Source organism: Notechis scutatus, chromosome 3, assembly GCF_049901735.1.
Source record: "Notechis scutatus isolate UNSWTSFEM ecotype Mainland chromosome 3, rNotScu1.2, whole genome shotgun sequence".
NCBI classification, from domain to species: domain Eukaryota; kingdom Metazoa; phylum Chordata; class Lepidosauria; order Squamata; family Elapidae; genus Notechis; species Notechis scutatus.
Genome location: NC_142011.1, coordinates 139,594,004 through 139,612,895, shown reverse-complemented (window position 1 = coordinate 139,612,895; position 18,892 = coordinate 139,594,004). Strand labels below are relative to the sequence as shown.

Below are 18,892 nucleotides of genomic sequence, written 5' to 3'. Positions count from 1 at the left end.
TCTCAACTTGTGGTCATATGACTTTATATTTAATCATGAATGATTTGCTTAATGACCACAGAGGAACTGAGGTGAGTTAGGTGTGGTCCCAAGGAAGTTGCTGATTCAAATTGTAGTCATTAAGTGACTACTTGTATTTATTTCATTCTTTTTAAAATAATTTGCTTCTATGTAGGTAATGGAGACTATTACTGTAGTGGAAATGACCTGAGCAACTTTACCCAAATTTCACCTGGTGGAATGGAAGAGTCTGCAAAGAATAGTGCAGAGCTGCTCAAGTATGACTTGTTTTCATTTTTGTTAAAATGTATAATGAATATGCACAATGAATGATAAGCAGAAAAAGGTCATATCCCATTCTGTTACTTATTCCTTAATAAATAAATACGTACAGGCTTATAACTATAAATCCCCAGTATCAGAAATTAGTGTTTTATTCATATCTATATAAACTTAAACAGTATAAAACTGTATGCCCTCAGCATGTAAAGTTAATATAGAAAAATAATTGCACAGAGTGCACCATGGGAATCATAACTGGAAAGAATTTCCTCTTCTGCTTAGTTTTGACCAGAAGCCTCTGCTTCAATAAATACCTGTCTTGTATTTTCCCCCGTATCTTTTTCCCTATCGTCAGTTACATCCTGCTCCCTTCCTCACCATCTTTAGTCATAATTTTTATTGATGTTGTTAGCTGCCTTGTGGCGAGATGGGTGGCAAACAAATTTAATAAATAATAATTAAGAAATATTTCTGCCCGAGAATATTCTAAGATTTGGAAAGAAAATATGTTATCTCAAATTATTTCTTAAATATGTATCAAAATGAGACACAAGCAATTAATTAAATAATAGATTTTAAAGAAGCCAGTTTCCACTATTAAAAATGTACATCTTAGTTCCTTTTTATGTGCATAGTGTAGAAAAATCTGTCTAATACTTTGTGTATCTTGACCTAGAAATAAATGATTACCAAGATTTTTTTTAAAACAAAATCTTCTGATGTACTTTTCACCCATTCAGTCGTAGAATGGTACAGTAGTAAAGCCAAAGTCATTTTAGGTCTCAGAGAACGATTTCAAGGTAGATATTGTATATTTAAAACTCCAGAAAGATGTACATTCTCAGGGAATTTCAACTGTAGGAATATCTAATAAATTGTTAGTGGGTTTTTTCCCCTAACAGAAAAAAAATGTTCACTTATTGTAACATTCCAAAATATTATCTTGTTTGTAAATTGATTCCTATTCCTTTCTCTTCGCAGAAAATTCGTTCAACATTTTATTGATTTTCCAAAGCCATTAATTGCTGTGGTAAATGGGCCAGCTGTCGGGATCTCTGTAACTCTGCTTGGACTTTTTGACATCGTATATGCTACGGACCAAGTAAGTTTTTTCTCTTTGATTCCTGTCACTACCATCAGATCATTGTGGACATAGACTTTTGTTGGAATATTGTTTATTTGTTCAAGATAGAGTTCCTTCCCCCCTCCCTACTTTGAGAATCAAGGTTGGCAGAGTGAGATGCTATATATGAGAACTGGAGTTTTTCTTCATAAAATTGAATTATATTTTTTACTGAATGTTCTCATACTGGAAAGGGATATAGGCACGTAGACCTATAAAAAAGAAAAACCTCTGTAGAAGCACCTGCAAGCTGGCACACTCATAACTCCAAAAATACAAAGAAATTGTATGTTTAAGTGCAACAATAAAGTCCTAAAGAAAACCTTAATAGTTCTTTGTTTGTAAAATACAAGATAACCTCTCCCACTTCCCCCCACTGCTTATGTAAATGTTTGCCTTAGGATACTAATCACTTTCCTTCACTAGCCTAGTTACTGTGGTTCCCAAAAAAACATGAATGTAGGGAGATAAGAGTGTGTCCCTTTTACTCAAACTCTTAACTCTTTCATCTGAACTGCCTGGGTCTCGCACTGCATTGCTACTTATCCAAGGGTGCCTTTTCAGGTGAACTTGTTTTTAAATTATTTACACCCCCCCCCCCCTACACACACATTATCGAAGTGGATCCTGGACACTGCACTGCAATGAAGAAACGGGCAACAGAGTGGCTGGCATGAGGGAATGAGAAAGCCACTTTCCCTGTTTCTTCTCCCTACTCCTCCTCCTTCATTCATGCCAGCCGCTCTGTTGCACATTTCTCCATTGCAGCACAGTGCCCAGGATCCACTTTGATAGCGGGGAGGGGTGGTGGTTAATTTAACAATTGGTTCATCCAGGGTTTGCTTGGCCATCGCAGGAGGTTCATCCCGCATGTGCGGTGGAGCTAGAGGATGAGGGTGGGGCACCCCTCCCACAACAGCCAACCTGACCTTGGGTGAACCGGTTGTTAAATTATTTTAATCCCACCAGTGGTGGTTCTTCATCTGTTGCAGAGGTCCCCTGGTCCTTTCTGATGATCAGCTGTGGATTGTCTATGCTTCCTGCTCATCCAGTTGCCTCTCTCACCTTCCCTCCTCCCATCTCCATGCAACACTACTGTGGTTTTCTTATTCCTTGTCTTATGCACCTCATCTCTTACATTGTCAGCTTGCACAGGGTTTAGGGTTTTTTCCCCCCCTCCCTGCCTAAATGTCAATTTCCTTGCCTCCACCATTGGTTCTCTCAGAAAGAAATTCTTTAATTTGGAAGACTACACTCGTGCAAAGAAAATTCCAGTATTCATACGGTATATGCAGCTCGTCCTGTAACACAAGGAAGCATCACCAGCAAATAATAACAGCGATGTAATGACCGTCACACAATTGCTTTTTCATTTAAGCAGTCTCATATAACATCAATATTGTGGATAATTCTGGTTTAAAGAACATACTCTAATTACATCTGAATAGGGTATTTACTCCAAGGGACACTTTAAACCAGATTTAGGGAATTTACTTTGAGAAAACTGCCAGTTTCCATCTGGAATAGCATGGCTTGGAGTAGATTTGACATAGAATATTCCATCCATGAATCTCTGAATCTTACACATCTCAACATCAGAGTCTTGCCACTTGCACACACATAACAAAAAACCTCCCTGTAAATACAGGAATATTCAGTGCATGTTAAAGTTACTCTTGTTGTAGATAACGATTGTACTGTAACTGGATCAGAGAAGTTCACACTTAGAGCTCTCAGTGTGAGTTTTTAATCATACCATTTGAAAAATGCCATGGCTATATTCTTTCTTCTAAGGAAAAATAAAGTCTCTATGTTGACAATATTTCTTTTCCACACAGGCTACCTTTCATACACCTTTTAGCAACCTGGGTCAAAGTCCAGAAGGATGTTCTTCATACACATTCCCCAAAATTATGGGGTTAACTAAGGTAGCACGTGAAGATTTTATCTGCTTGATGGTTGATTTAGAAAAAAAAAAAGCTCTTCGGTTTTGTTCCAGAAGGAACACATGTTAGGAATGAAGAACAGGGCCATGTAAGGATGGGCTCTTATGTGCCATATGGAGCATGGTCACGACTGTATTTTAATAACATTTTAATATTCAGAGCAGTTAGCTGACCAAAATATACTAATGCTGTAATAATATCATAGGGAATTGCCTTGTCACATATCAGAATTGCTTCTTGATCAGCCATGTCCAAATGACCTATTTTTACTCTGCCTATCAGAGTCATGGGTAGATGTCAGTGGCTGAACCTTGAGATAGTTTATGAATGATACTCTGATGTGTTCTTCTATCCCTTATATATAACAAGAAACAGTGGAAAGTCAGAATGAGCCGTTGTTTCTTTTCTCATTTAATCAGGCCACTGAAATGTTGCTTTTCAACAAGAAGCTAGAAACAGTGGAAAGTCAGAATGAGCCGTTGTTTCTTTTCTCATTTAATCAGGCCACTGAAATGCTGCTTTTCAACAAGAAGCTAACTGCTGCAGAAGCCTGTTCTCAGGGGCTTGTGGCTGAGGTTTTTCCTGACAGTACATTCCAAAAAGAAGTGTGGGCAAGGCTGAAGGCTTATGCTAATCTTCCTAAAAAGGTTAGTGTTAGCAAAATTGCTTATCTAATCACCATCATCTTTTAACAACCCCACAATTCCTTGTAGAGTGGAGTCTGGGCAACTGAATGGAACTGACTGTTTACTGGCCAGATGCCCTTCCTGTCACCAATGCGGAGGTATGTTCAGCAGATATATTCTCATCGTGCCCAGAGAGAGAAATACCTACCTCTACCGAGGATCAAACTCACAGCCTCCTGGCTGTGAGGCGAGAGCTCCCCCCTCTAGGCCACTGCACCACTCCTAAATTGCTTATCTAATAAACTGAATTAAAGATTAAAGCATAACTTAAAAATATGATTTGCAAGAAACCAGCAGAATGTATTCTAAAATAGTAGCAAATAATAATAGGGCAAGAACATACCCACCTATGTAATCTAAGTGAGTAACCCTTTTAACAGAAGAGAACCTCACCAAGAGAGGACAAGAGGTTAATAACAATCCCAAACCAAAATAAGATTCATTTGTTTTTATTTTATTTGTAAATGCACTCTAGAAATAAAAAGCAAGAGTAGCGAGAATATGAGCTTGCACAAAGTGCACCTACATTCCAAAGCTAAAAAGCAATCAACCAAAACTTTATAGCTTTTACGTCTATGCAGCCTTATGAATAGAAGCCCTGGTGGCGCAGTGGTTAGAATGCAGTATTGTAGGCAAATTCTTCCCGCAACCTGGAGTTCGATCGTGACGGGGCTCAAGATTGACTCAGCCTTCCATTCTACCGAGGTCAGTAAAATGAAGACCCAGATTGGAGACTTCCGGTTTGTCGGCCGCGGCGGCAGGATTTGCGAAGCTGCGCGATCCCTGCCGCGCTAGCCGTTTTTGGGGCTCCGACCCAGCCGGGTGCGGAGCTAGGCTGCCCTGCAGGGGCAGCTGAAGGTAGGGGATCCGGAGAAGGGTTTGGGGTGCTGCAGACCCCCTCCCTGGCCGGCAGAACCCCCTTTTCCCAGGACGGTGCAGCGGCGGTCCGTAATGGCCGCCACAAAGAAGCTGGCAGCCGGGTAAGAATGCGCAGGAGGAAGTGGAGAAAGTGATTGAGAGGAGAAAGTTTTTCTTGGCTCCTAGGACTCTAAGACATATTTAATAAAATTCCTGAAAAGTATGACTTTCTGAATAATACCTGCCAGAAGAGGAAAAAAGCGGCTGCTTGAAGGTGCTGAAAGGATAGCTTTCCCTCTTTTCCCACGGAATAAATAACTGGATATTAAGAAACCTATTTTTTTAGGTGGAAATTGGGTTTAAGCGATGAGTGGGAAGAGAGAGGATTAAAAAGAAAATATTTGTATGTTAAGATTTGTTGGAGCAGATGCCTTAAGGATTTGAAGACTAGAATATATTGTAACAAGACTTTAAACAGATTTGGACTTTCTTTCTCTTTGATTGATATCACCCCAGAAGGAGAAAGTGAGAACTCTGCCTTGGTTTGGACTGATTGATAACTTTGGGACTGTTTTATCTTTTTTATTTTCTTTTGAATATTCTGGTTGTTGTAAGAAGAAAGAAGGAGAAAAGAAAAGATTTATAATGGCTCTTTCTGTTGAGGAACTAAGAAATGGTGTGGAAGAAGCTTTCCTTTTCTTAGAAATGGCGCTTACTAATTATCAACAAAAATTACAACAGATGAAGACAGCAGAGGAACAAGAAAGAAAGGAAGGAGCCATCTTTAATGAATCTCAGAATTTGATCCAGAAAAAAAGAAGAGAGAAAGAAAAGAAAAGAAGAGAAAAGAAGAAAACTAAAGGATTTAAGGACTTAAGATCTAAAAAAACATTTAAGAAAGGGAAAAATAAAGTGCAAAACCAATATGATGATTGTAAACAAAGGGGAAAAGAAATACGACAGAGAAGGGAAGCCGGTAAGGCAGAGGCTAGAAGAAGGGGGGGTAGAAAGGTTTGTTGGGAAAAGAAAGAAAGGGAAAAGGTGGAGAAAAGCTACAACGTTTTGAAATTAAATGGAAAAAGGAATTTTTATGGATAATGGATAAAGTAAAAAGATTTTGCAAGGTACATAAGATGAGATGGTAGTATTGCAATGGTTTAAGAGTTGATAAGAGATTAAAATGTTAAAATGTTTAAAAATGATTGGTTTTAAAACTTAATAATAGGAGGGGTTTAGAATATTGTTTTAATTAAAGAGTTTAATAAAATTATGGTATTGATGTTATTATGAAATTTTTATTATAGTATTTCTTTTTAATATTTGGATTTATTCTCTAATTATGCACTTAATTGTGTTGGATGTATTAGTTAGATAGAATGTACCAAGCAAAATCTGATTGGGTATTAGATATTATTTTAAAGATTAATTTGATTAACTTAGGGGGGAGATAGAAAGGCATCATACTCTGATTAATGATTTCAGGAGAAACTGATTTTCTTTTTTTTCATAAGGGATGAGAATATAATGATTTAAACTAAGATGATTAATTAAGGTAGAATTAAGAAGTGTGAAATATGTGGAGAAGTTAATATAGAAGGCTTAGAATGGTAAATAAAATAAGTAATGATATGTAAGATGAGCATGAATATAATTGAAGTCCATGAAGAGAGAGATACCTGGGTCCAAGTTACTTTCAAAAAGATATTTTTTTTATGTTTTGTGTGTTGTGTGTATATGTCTTTTTTGGGGGGAGAATTGGTAAAAACTTGTAGAAATATAGAATGAGAATAATGGTAACTAAGTCAGAAAGAAACAGATGAAATAATAATAATGATATTGAATAAGAGTAAAGAGAAGTAAAGAGAAATTGAATAAGAGGTTTTGGTATATTATATGGAAATGGTTTAAAACAGAATCATAATTTATCTGACTTGTTAAATTTACAAGGGAAAAAGGTTTAAACATGTAATGAATAATGATAATTTGTGTGTTTTAAAAATTAATAAAACTTGTTTTAAAAAAAAAAAAATGAAGACCCAGATTGTTGAGGGCAATATGCTGGCTCTGTCAACTGCTTAGAGAAGGGCTGTAAAAGCACTGTGAAGCGGTATATAAGTCTTAAGTGCTAGTGCTATGAGTATTGGGACACAGCACTGCATGCACCTACAAAGCTTTGCATTATTTGCTTGCAAAATAAGGCACGACTCAAAATATATACGAATTTTACTCTTAATTGCAACCTACCCCAGTTTCTCAGATCAAATAGCTTATAAAATATCAACAGCTATAACTTAACCAGGCACACCAGCAACGACTGAGCTGCAAGCAAACTTTTTTGAGCTGCACACATTTTTTCTCTTAATATTCCAATCCCATATTATTCCGTCCAAGGTAAACCAGAAGCAGCGGGAACAAGGCAGATCCCTGTTGCAGTACTAGCTGAACTGGGAAGAGTAAAATCACAAAAGGGCAAATTACAGGTAGTCCTCAACTTGCAACCGGTCATTTAAAAAATGTTCAGAGTTACAATGAACCTCTCCAAAGCTACCTATGATCTGTTTTTGTAGCTATCATGGACACAAACCCTCCGTGGTCACGATTGCATTTTAGGCACTTGACAATTGGCTCATTTTATGGCCATTTGCAGTGACCCACAATCACAGTTTGCTGTGTTTTTCGCTGCTTTCTGGCTTATTTCTGCTTTCTAGCATAAGGTGCCCATTGGGGGGGATAGATTTGCTTAACAAGTGTGGCCCCCATTTAATGACCATTGTAAAAAGATAGTTGTAACTTCAAATCCAGTCAGGTGATGCCTCGACTTACAACTGCAACAACCTATAGCTGTATTTATGTTCTAAGTCAAGAACTACCTGTAAGAACTCCAAATTGTATATTGAAATGACACCACTTGAAGCAAACATTTTGTTCTTGGAGCTATATGCGTTTCCTTTGAAATGTTGTAAGATTGAAATGTTTTGTACATTCCTAATGCCATAATCAATTCACGGGAGGGAAACTATAAGGAAGAAGGTTGCAACACAACCAATGAACTAGAAATAAAAGAAAAAAGCAAAAGAATGTAAGGGTACTTCCAAAATATCTCAGTGAATCTGAACTAGCTTGGTACCCACAGAATATTGAAAAATGGTTTTGGAGGGACAATAACAAACTAGAAAGAAAAGAAATACAACAAATATAATAAAAATATTACCCATTGATTTTGTTTCAAATCCTATTTGTGGATAAATAGCTGAATCTGTATCCTTTCCCAGTCAGAAATTATTCTACTTAAGCTACCGTATTTATCGGCGTATAACACGCACTTTTTTCCCCCTGAAAATAGGGGGCAAATGATGTATGCGTGTTATACGCCGATATAATGTTAAGAAGCCTTCGGTGAATGCTGCTGGGATCGGGGATCAAGGACACAAATGAAAGAAGGGGAGGGAGGAAGCAACCGAAGCCTGTCCTTCTCTCTGGGTCAGCTCTCTCAGTCGCTCTCTCGCTCCTCCACCAGCACAGGAAGAAACTGCTTCAAAGAAGCGGGGGGGGGGCTTTTCCTGTCGCCTTTCTCCCCCACCCCGTCCGCCCGCCCGCCCGCAGTGCTCCGTTCTGCCTGCCTGCCTGCCTTCGTTAATGGTTGAATCGGAACAGCTTCGGCTGAGTAAAAGAGGCGAATAGTTATTATTCTCAGCCGAAGCTGCTCCCAAACAACCAGAAACTAAGGCAGGCAGGCAGGCAGGCAGAATGGGACACTGTGGATTGAAGCGCTTTTGTGTTCTCTCTGTTGTGGAACTCTATAAGGTAGATAATAGTGACAGCTTGAAACTATGCATTTGACAAGCATCTATGTCTGTTAACATTTTTTTCAGACACAATCATGGCCTATCTATCTTACCCTGGAAACAACCAAACCATGAATTATATCCATGCTGCAGTTCTATACATCTCTATATGGTTTTAAATCTCTGAGAACCAATTACGACTTTATTTCTGAGTACATATTTATAGAGAAAGACTGCATGTATGTGGAGATGAAGAGAATTGCAATTAAAAATCTGCTGAATTCAAATCATAGTTAAATCTGCCTGACTCTTTACGTTAAAGACTATGTTAAACAGTACAGATCTCATAAAAAAGGCTTTCCAACCGTTTTTGACATTAAACAAATACAGTAAACTAATTCAAATTGATAAGGTTTGCTTGTACTGTGGATGGTTTTAACATATACTGAGAGAAATGAGTATTAGAGGCAGAAAGATATGGAATGACCGATTTTATTTGTCCTAATTGCCTTCTTCCTTCTTTTCACTTGTAATGTAGAGGGACAGCTGTTGACCATCTATAAACAGAAAGACAATTTCCATTATAATTTCTTCAACAACATAAAGATAAAATCTGTTATGTAATCCACTTCGTTTATGAAACAACACCCAGGTTTCTTGTTGTATAGCGCACATAATTTTAAGTAAACTTGTGCTCTAGGCCTATTCTTTCCCAAGAAAGCAATATAGCATAGAAATTTGGGAGATAGGCACCTAATTATTCCCTTGGAATTGTTTTGGGTTTGGAAGTCAGCTGAAGGGAAAATGATTGAGCAGAGAGAGGGCAGAGGGCAGGCCCCGATTTTGGGCTCTAGGTCTCTACGTAAATTCTCTCCTTGATCCTCAGTTAACAATACCAGCCAGATGGGCTTGCTGTGGTCCATATTAACCAGATGTTACTTATTTCTTTACCTCTCCAGACTTTGGCAGTCTCCAAGCAGCTAATACGAAACATGGAGAAAGAGAAGCTATACGAAGTTAATTCTCAGGAATGTGAATGTCTCATGGAAAGATGGCTATCTGAAGAATGCATGCAAGCTGTAATGAGCTTCATGCAGAAGAAATCAAAGCTCTAGTCTCGAGCCAATCGCGCAAAATAAATTGCTGTAAGTTGTTTCTCTTCCTTTACTACAAAAATTGTCATTAAATGAATACCTTGGATACATATCCAGATGGTCCCTTCATTCTGGCTAGAGCTTAGCTTTCTTTGTCTTTTAGAATGTTGTAGTCTGACATGAATTTATGATGCCAAAAGCACTGGAGATGCCTGTTTGGCCCATTAGGCGGGAAAGCACTCACTGCTTTGCATGCAGAGCGGATTTCTTTGAATGTGACGATGGCTGATTGTCTTCCACAAGGGACGAGGGATTCAATGTCACCAAAAGTTGCAAGTTCTTGAATAGCTGATTGGTGGTCAAATTGAAATGACGTGGTCTTTGGTATCCATCTATTGTGGAGAAAGCAAAACAAAAACAAAATAATGGCACTACTAAAGAAAAAAATATATATCAAATATCTGTTTTCAAATGCATACAATAAGGATTAATACTTTACAACTTCATTATACTCTGATGTATTTTGTAGAGTTTTTAACGACCATAAATATGCCATTGAATACAGTTTTTTTAAAAAACAATGGCTTGCACATATGGCATTTAGGTTTTATTGCAGAGCAGGAAAATGCCTGCCCTAAAATGTTTTGGTTTTTTTTTTTTCATGGTGGCTTCTTTAACAGTAAATGATTTGGAAAGCTGTGACTTTGAGATTCCAAGACAGACTGGTTCTGTGGGAAGGAGGGAGACTTGGACAACTTCCTTTTTTAATATCTAGCATAATTGCAAATCTCTGACATACAGTTCTGTTTTACTAACTACTTGGGGGGTGGGAAATTGATATATGTAATGAATATTTATATATAATAAGAATATTTTATTAAAATTGCCTGATAAAATAAACAATGGTATGTGACAATATTCTTGATTTTGACCTACCGTATATACTCGAGTATAAGTCGACCCGAATATAAGCCGAGGCACCTAATTTTACACAAAAAAACTGGGAAAACTTATTGACTCGAGTATAAGCCGAGGGTGGGAAATGCAGCAGCTACTGGTAAATTTCAAAAATAAAAATAATTAATTTGGGAAACGATCTCACTATCATGAAAGGTTTAATTGATTCACTAACCCAAAAGAAGAAGATGATGATGACAGCGGGAGGCAGGAGTCACTCTCTTCCCCTCCCTCGGAGGCCCCCTGAGTCAGGAGTCACTACCGCCGGCGCGGCCCCAGTCCCGCCGCCTCGGGAAGGGAAAGGCAAAGCGCTTTTTGCCTTTCCCTTCCCGGCTGGGGCTGTTGGGAGTCGCTGCCGCCGGAGGCCGCGACTCCACACCATTTTTTTTTCAGAGGGGAATCTGACTCGAGTATAAGCCGAGGGGGATTTTTTCAGCACAAAAATTGGGCTGAAAAACTAGGCTTATACTCGAGTATATACAGTATTTGTATATATCTTAGTAATGTTATTATCCAAAATATTCATCCATTCCACATTCCTACTACTGTTGTCATCATACCAATTCCCCAACCTATTCATCCTGCAAAGAAATGAAATTATTTTTTTAGCTTTATCCGTTAATCATTTGTTCATCTTTCTTGATTTAGGCCTTGATGTTAATACAGTCATATCTTCCCAAGATATCATCAGTCACTGTACTGCTATATAAACTCAAGGGAGAATTTGAAACATCTATATCACTCGTTTGGTCCGTATGGTTTTAAAACTGTTAATGTGGTTGTAGTTATCTTATATATCTACAACTGGTAACATTCTCACGTTTTTATGTTCCCTGAATGCAGACATTGGAGAGCAAGCTATCCTGAAGATATTAAATTCTATATTGAGCTAATACAGTAATCCAATCTCTTGATCTCTGGAGTGAGGTGAAATAGTCAAAACATATGGCTCAGTATACAAATTTTAAATTACTGCAATTACTCAAGTTTCCAGGAATACGAGCATAGCTAAATATGGATAAGGATCCCTGGATTCTCCTTCCACAATTGCCTACCAACCTATCAAACACCTGAAAATTTGTACCAGATGTAGGAAGATGGTTGTGTTTCCTTGTTAAATGTGGTGCTCTTTTGCTGAGAAACCATTGCTAATCTTATAATGCCAAATATCAGCATTGGAGTGGGGACAACAATATTCTCCACCTTCTAACCAAAATTATGACAAGCAACTCATCATTACAGGTAGTCGTCAATGACCATTCATTTGGTGACTTGCAGTTACAGAGGTGCTTAAAAAAAATGACTTAACGACTGATTCATGCACAATTGTCATAGCATCCTGGGGTCATGTGATCCCCATTTTGGAACCTTCCAGCAAGCTTCCAACAAGCAAAGTCAAGATTGCTTAATGACTATAGCAGGGATGTCGAACTCGGTTTCATTGAGGGCCACATCAGGATTGTATTTGACCTCCGGGGGCCAAGATGGGTGTGGACAGGGTGGGCGTCACCAGCTTGGTGTCACTTGTGTCAGGGGCGCCTGTAGTGGCCCAAGCACTCTGTCAGCAAAAACGGGCTCTCGAGCTCTGTTTTTGGCTGCAACAACTTCCTGCAATCCTCTGCTAGCAGGCAGCCCTCCTGAGTTCCATTTTTGCTGGCAGAGGCACGGCGGGCCGGTCCTTTGCTGTTTCCAGAGCAGCCCCATAGGCCAGATCTAAGCACCTGTGGGCCAGATCTGGCCCCTGGACCTTGAGTTTGATACCCTTGGACTATAGCAAAAAGGACATAAAATTGGACATAACTTGAATAATGACCCCATTGCTTAGCAGTGGGAGTTCCAGTCCCAATCATGGCTGTAAGTTGAGGACTACTTGTAGTTTTCCATGCTGAATTTCAAAGCATTAAATAAGCAGACTTTACTTCGAGGATCTTGCTGCAGAAACAGTGTCAGCTTCTGATGGCCTTCATTACCATGGCTTGGCTCTTCCATGGATCTCCCATAGAAAATCACTTATTCAGTAAAAAAGTTGATAGTATATTGGATCATGTTCAAAATGTTTATTACACAGTCAGCCTGTGAATATTCATCAAGACTCAAAGGAATCCAATATCATCAGTGTCATCATCCTTCACATTACAGGCTCCCTGTCTCTCTGCCTATTTCTTTGTCATTTTGTCATCAATAACATCGGACACAGTCTTAGGTATATTAGCAGAAGCTTCGACCCTATGAATCAGTACACAGCCCATGTTGGAAGTAATAGTGCCTTTTTATTCATCAAGCCAATTATAGCAACGGTCATAGCCATAGCCAAAACCATACATTGCTAAGTTCTTTCCACACTTTTTCATAGTTTTTTTTAAAAATAAAGTTTAATTCAATGCCTTAGAACTACTACCTCTGAATCCAACATCTGAAACATTACAGCTAAAAGCAACAGCTTTACAACTCAAGTTAGCTAAATTGATCCACAACGTGCATTGCCTGCTTTTGTATTTTGGGCGTTTTTTTTTATTTTGCTTCTAATTGGGTTTTTCATTTGGTTTCAAGGAGTTATTCTGTTTTTGCTGCTTTTCTGTATTTTGTTTATTAGTTGTGTTGTTGATTTGATTTTAACTATGAGTTGCCCAAAGTCATCAATGTTAATGGGCATTTATAGAGGAATGAATGAATGAACAAATTCAGTCACAATTTCAGCTGAGAAACTGTTGACATTTAGATGCAGTCAAATCCAAAAATGCTAGGAATTCTTGGGAGTTTGGCATTCTGATAAATTAACCATCAACAGACGTATAAAACTAAGTATCATGTATGCACCATTTAAAAGATCAAATCAAAAGTCAAGGGGAAAAAAGTCCATTGTCCTTAACAACCAGCACCGAATTAAACAAAAAATAGCCCAGATAAACAATGAAAGTAGAAACAGTACTCTAATCAAGGAGATTTCAAGGAAGAAACTACACTCCAACCAAGGCTGGCAGGGCAAGCTATTACATGTAAACAATCAGCAAACTTTACTTTTCTATGAAGTGGTGGTATTTAGCTGGTAATGAAAGACTGCATAAAAACAGTCAAACTCAGAGAAATGCCACAAACACAACAGTTCAACACTGAGCTATACACAATATTCTCTACTTTTGTCATACTATATTTTGTAGAGGTTAGTAAATGCTGTTTCTCTAATATGGCTTGGTATTAGAAAAGAAATTGTCTAGCAAAAAAAAAAAGGATTTGGGGGCAACAGAAAAAACTTAGAGAAAAAGAACAATAGAGACTGAATGGGGTGAAGGAGATGCAATGATAAAAAAAATAATTGTTTATTTGTACCTTACCTTGCAATGATAGTTGCTAGTGGCATATCTTGTCTATAGACTCCAAAAGGTCTAGGCTGATTAGCAATCTGGTTAGAAATCCTTCTTTTTCTTAGGGGCATATGATTTGGTGGTGGTGAACAATATGCCTCTTTAGGTATCAAATTCATGGAGAAATTGTCAAAGAAGGAAACCTTATAACCTGAAGAGAAGGGAAGAATTGTCTGCAATTTAAAATGTATTGGTGTTTGGTAGGGTTTCCTTTGCTTAATACTGGCCTTGAAACAGTACCTTTGTTGGTCATGTCTGGAATAGCTGGGTCACCATTTGGCTGCATATGGGAACATATTCTTCACTTCAGTCTTTGTAAACAGCAGTGGTTCATGCCCCACATTTCCAATTGTACCACAACTAACTGTAATGACCTACTACATATTGACTTTATAGAAAATAGCATAGAAAAGGCACTATGTAACCTAAAACCATCCCTATCTATTGGCCCTGATGGATTATATGCGTACTTCTTAAAAAAGCTCTCCTCTGCCATAGCGGAACCCCTAAGCATTATATATGAGATATCATTCAGAACCAGCTCCTTACCAAACCTATGGACCTTAGCTACAATCATCCCTATCTTCAAAAAAGGTGACCCCAGCCTGGTTGAAAACTACAGACCAATCTCACTGTGTTGTGTCACGTGCAAAGTCATGGAATCAACCATTAACAAATTCCACTCTCCACTTAGAGTCAAACAACCTACTCTCCAAAAAACAATTTGGTTTCAGGAAAAAATTGTCCTGCAATCTTCAATTCCTACACTGCAAAAATATATGGACTACTCTACTTGGCCAGGGTAAAGCTATAGATGCAATTTACATAGACTTCTGCAAATCCTTTGATTCAGTGGAACATGACAAACTACTGTTAAAACTGAACTCTTATGGCATTTCCGGATTCCTTCATAAGTGGATTACTGTGTTCCTGTCAAACAGGCAACAAATAGTAAAAATAGGGAGTGCTATATCAAACCCTGCTCCAGTTAACAGCGGTGTACCCCAAGGCAGCATTCTAGGACCTCTTTATTCTAGGACTTCATTCTAGGATTCTCTTTATACTCTATATAAATTACTTTTGTGATCACCTTATAAGCAACTGTGTCCTCTTTGCGGATGACATAAAACTTCAACACCACTGACAATGCTAGTATCCTTCAAAGCGACCTTGATTATGTGTCTGAATCGTCAAACATTGGCAACTCCAAATCTCGACCAACAATTGCTTTGTCCTACACATTGGTAAAAAAAAATCAGTATACCAAATACAAACTTGGTGGATATGACCTTGTTGATGATCCTCATTCTGTCAAGGACCTTGGAGTTCCCATATCAAATGACCTAAGCGCCAGAGCTCACTGTAACAGCATTGCCAAAAAGGCATTAAGAGTTGTAAATCTAATCTTACGAAGCTTCTCAAGAAATATCGAATTGCTAACTAGAGCATACAAAACTTTTGCCAGACCAATACTCAAATACAGCTCATCAGTCTGGAATCCGCACTGCATATCGGACATTAATACAATTGAACGAGTCCAGAAGTATTTCACAAGAAGAGTACTAGACTCCTCTGCTCGCAACAGAATACCCTATATCACCAGGCTTGAGATTTTGGGCTTGGACAACCTTGAACTATGCCACCTACGGTTAGACTTAAGTGCAGCACACAAAATTATCTGCTACAATGTCCTACCAGTCAATGACTACTTCAGCTTCAACCACAACAATACAAGAGCACACAGCAGATACAAACTCAATGTAAACTGCTTCAAACTCGATTGCAAAAAGTACGACTTCAGCAACAGAGTGGTCAATGCCTGGAATGCACTACCTGACTCTGTTGTTACATCCTCTAACCCCCACTCCTTTAACCTCAAACTATCCACTGTTGACCTCACCTCATTCCTAAGAGGTCTGAAAGGGGCGTGCATAAGTGCACCATCGTGCCTACCATCCCTGTCTTATTGTCCCCATTTATTCGTACCTATTTCTTGTATTCTTACTCATGTTTATACTTATACTTATTATCTTGTAAGCGATTGACAAATCAAATAAATAAACAAATAAAATTAAATAAACATGTTCTACATGGGACTCCTCTTGGAGACAATCCGAAAGCTACCACTGACACAATCCAGGAAGTTTAGCTGGCTAAAATGCTGGCAGATCAACCCCACCAGCACAGGATAACTTCTATTCTGAAATTGCTGTGTTGCTTACCAGTCAGCTTCCAGGTTCAATTCAAAGTATTAGTCATCCTTTTTAAGTCTTACAGAGCACAATTCCAGTTACATCAGGCGCAGAATTCATTCATTGCTTGTTGACAATCCCTCTACTTCAGAGGCACATCAGGTGTGAGCAAGAAGGCAAGTCATCCCAACAGTAGCTTTCCAATTTATGGAATCATCACTATCTAGAAATACAGCACCTCTACATTTCTAGTCTTTTGAATATAAGTTGATTTTTTTAAAAAATTGTGCCATTGTGCCTTTGGCTCAAACTGAAAATAGGTGTTTTGATTCTTTAAAAGAAACAGGATTTTTATTGTACTGAATGTTTAATTGACTGATATGGTATTGACTGCTCAGAGTATGGGGCAGAAAGGAAGGGAGGGAGGGATGTGCCCTTACATTTAATTGTATGATAGCTTTTTATTATACACTAAAAATGAGAAACAGACCCATGTTTTAACCTGCACTTAAACTTAAATTAATAATGTTTAAATAATATTCAAAACCAGGAGATGATTGTAGTAATGTGCAATTTTGATTCTTCAATAAAATAAATAACTCAATATCTTTTGCTGTTGGTTTTCCCATTTCCTTTTTCTATCTAATTTCAAATATTTTCTTTCTTATTCTGCTATGAAATCTTTACATTAAAAGCTCTCCTTGCAAGAGAAGATTAATTTTATTGAAATATAATCCTTTCTTTATCCCACTTCAGACTTCAGCACATTAACTTTTTTAAAGTACATACAACTTTTTAGACTGCAGTTATTAAGAAATTAGGAGTTCAGACAGGCCAAATAAACTGAATGCAGTCACTATCTCAGAATCCAGGTTAGCCAAATAAAAACAATGATGCAATTTTGAAATAGTGTTTTGCTTTAAGCCAATTACATATGAACTCCATATGAACAACTGCATCTGCCTTATCCCCAAATTAATGCAATAGTACCAATCTTCATAGTTCATTATCTCACACCTCTATGATTGCCCAATTGAACTACTACAATGTACTTTGCATGATGCTGCTTTTGGAGATGATCCAGAAGCTAAGTTGCAAGTCTCATCATAACCAACATCAACAAAAGGCAAACGTTACCTCAAAATAAACATCTCACAACCAGTCAAGTGAGGTCCAAAGTTTCTTAGAGCAGAATTTTGAATTGCTTCTGAAACTTCAACACACAAGGATTATACATATTTCTGGAGGTGCCAATGTAGAATTGTGCCTCTACTAAAACTTACACCAGAGCTGAAACCACTCGTCTAGTTATCTGGAGATATTATCCTTTTGAAATTCTTTCCATTGCTTCACATTCAAGACACATGGGAATATGTGGGAGAGACCAGTGCCCCTATGGTAGTTTCCACTACTTTGAATTACATTTCCATCCTACCCTTCCAATATATAAAGGTACCACTTTGCAGATATTTTGGAAACAAAGCAGTTTTATTTTAAGGAGAATTTGGATCCATTTGACTGGTTGTGTGCAGCATACTTATCTTCAGTTTAACTTTGTGTTTTGTGATGTTTTCACTGCTGTTGCACAACAGAGTTCTCCAGGTTTAAACGGAGCAGGTTTTAGATTCTGTTACATAAAATTTACAAAAAAAACTTTGTACCTGCTAGATTTTCTACTTCACCTGTTCCTTATCCCAAGAAGCAAGTATTTTCACATGTGGTCAGTTTCATTAAAATTGAGAAATTGCAATCTGTAAAAATATCAGCAACCATATTTTCATGTAGAGATATTCTCTAAAATAGATATATATATGTGATAACAACTTACACTTTCGTTGATCTTCACATGCACATTGAACCAATATATCTCTCAGTGGATCAGGCAAATTGTTGTGAAGCATAGAGAGCTTTAGGAATACTTCATTTATCTCATCCATTTTATCACAGCGTTTTAGCTTCTGAGACTTGACCAGTGATGGTAGATTCAGACTAGATTTTGTCACAGGCCTGATCCTTGAAAACAGGCTTCCTTTCTTTATTGTTTGATGATTTGTGGCTGGCCGTGGGAAGTGAAGACATGATCTTTTCCCAAAAAACATTTTGAAAAGTACTGTTTTTTTTTTTTTTTTAGTTTTTTAAGGAAAGGAGTTGTTATCAATACAGACACAATGGTCTTTTGACTTTCTCTACCTATCAAACTCTTTATATTGTTGGTGAAAAGTCATTTTCTCTGCCCATGCCTCTATGTAATCCAGGTGTCATAACAGCGATGTGACGTCACAGGCAATAATGAGGGACAAAAACTATCTATCAAAATATATTTAATGGCACTGCTGACTTGATATGATGAACTGGATTTCCAAGAATTAGCATGTCTTTTCCCAAAAAACATTCTGAAAAGTACTGTTGTTTTTTTAGTTTTTTAAGGAAAGGAGTTGTTATCAATACAGACACAATGGTCTTTTGACTTTCTCTACCTATCAAACTCTTTATATTGTTGGTGAAAAGCCATTTTCTCTGCCCATGCCTCTATGTAATCCAGGTGTCATAACAGCGATGTGACGTCACAGGCAATAATGAGGGACAAAAACTATCTATCAAAATATA

At 37.8% G+C, this 18,892-nt stretch overlaps 2 protein-coding genes across 7 annotated transcripts in view; one reads left to right on the top strand and one right to left on the bottom strand.

Annotated features, from left to right (window-relative positions):
- Window positions 1-11,632, top strand: part of ECI2 (enoyl-CoA delta isomerase 2) — a 28,497-nt gene extending 16,865 nt beyond the window's left edge. For 2 of the 6 annotated variants that reach the window (XM_026676641.2, XM_026676644.2), the window contains exons 6-10: window positions 176-278; window positions 1,264-1,384; window positions 3,244-3,333; window positions 3,855-3,998; window positions 9,640-10,692. In XM_026676641.2, coding sequence (XP_026532426.1) covers window positions 176-278; window positions 1,264-1,384; window positions 3,244-3,333; window positions 3,855-3,998; window positions 9,640-9,795 — 614 coding nt within the window. In that variant the 3' untranslated portion in view covers window positions 9,796-10,692. Of the gene's footprint in view, window positions 1-175; window positions 279-1,263; window positions 1,385-3,243; window positions 3,334-3,854; window positions 3,999-9,639; window positions 10,693-11,379 lie in introns of those variants that run through there. The other 4 variants (XR_015748792.1, XM_087961235.1, XM_087961234.1 and 1 more) reach the window with 4 other exon arrangements.
- On the bottom strand, window positions 9,917-18,384 carry LOC113418005 (testis expressed protein 56-like). Its single transcript, XM_026676645.2, has 3 exons — window positions 18,114-18,384; window positions 14,064-14,244; window positions 9,917-10,166 (listed from the first exon to the last, which is right to left on the bottom strand). Exons 1-3 carry the CDS (start codon window positions 18,382-18,384, stop codon window positions 9,917-9,919), a joined length of 702 nt encoding a protein of 233 aa, XP_026532430.2.
- Window positions 18,385-18,892: the final 508 nt, after the last annotated feature.

Excerpts from the sequence above, each read along its gene's own strand:
- LOC113418005 (XM_026676645.2), bottom strand. The coding sequence starts at position 18,384 with ATGTTTTTTGGGAAAAGATCATGTCTTCACTTCCCACGGCCAGCCACA. Across the intron at positions 14,245-18,113 it reads ATGTGAAGATCAACGAAAGT|GTTATAAGGTTTCCTTCTTT; the intron begins GTAAGTTGTTAT and ends CCTTCTCTTCAG. Across the intron at positions 10,167-14,063 it reads CTAGCAACTATCATTGCAAG|ATGGATACCAAAGACCACGT; the intron begins GTAAGGTACAAA and ends TCTCCACAATAG.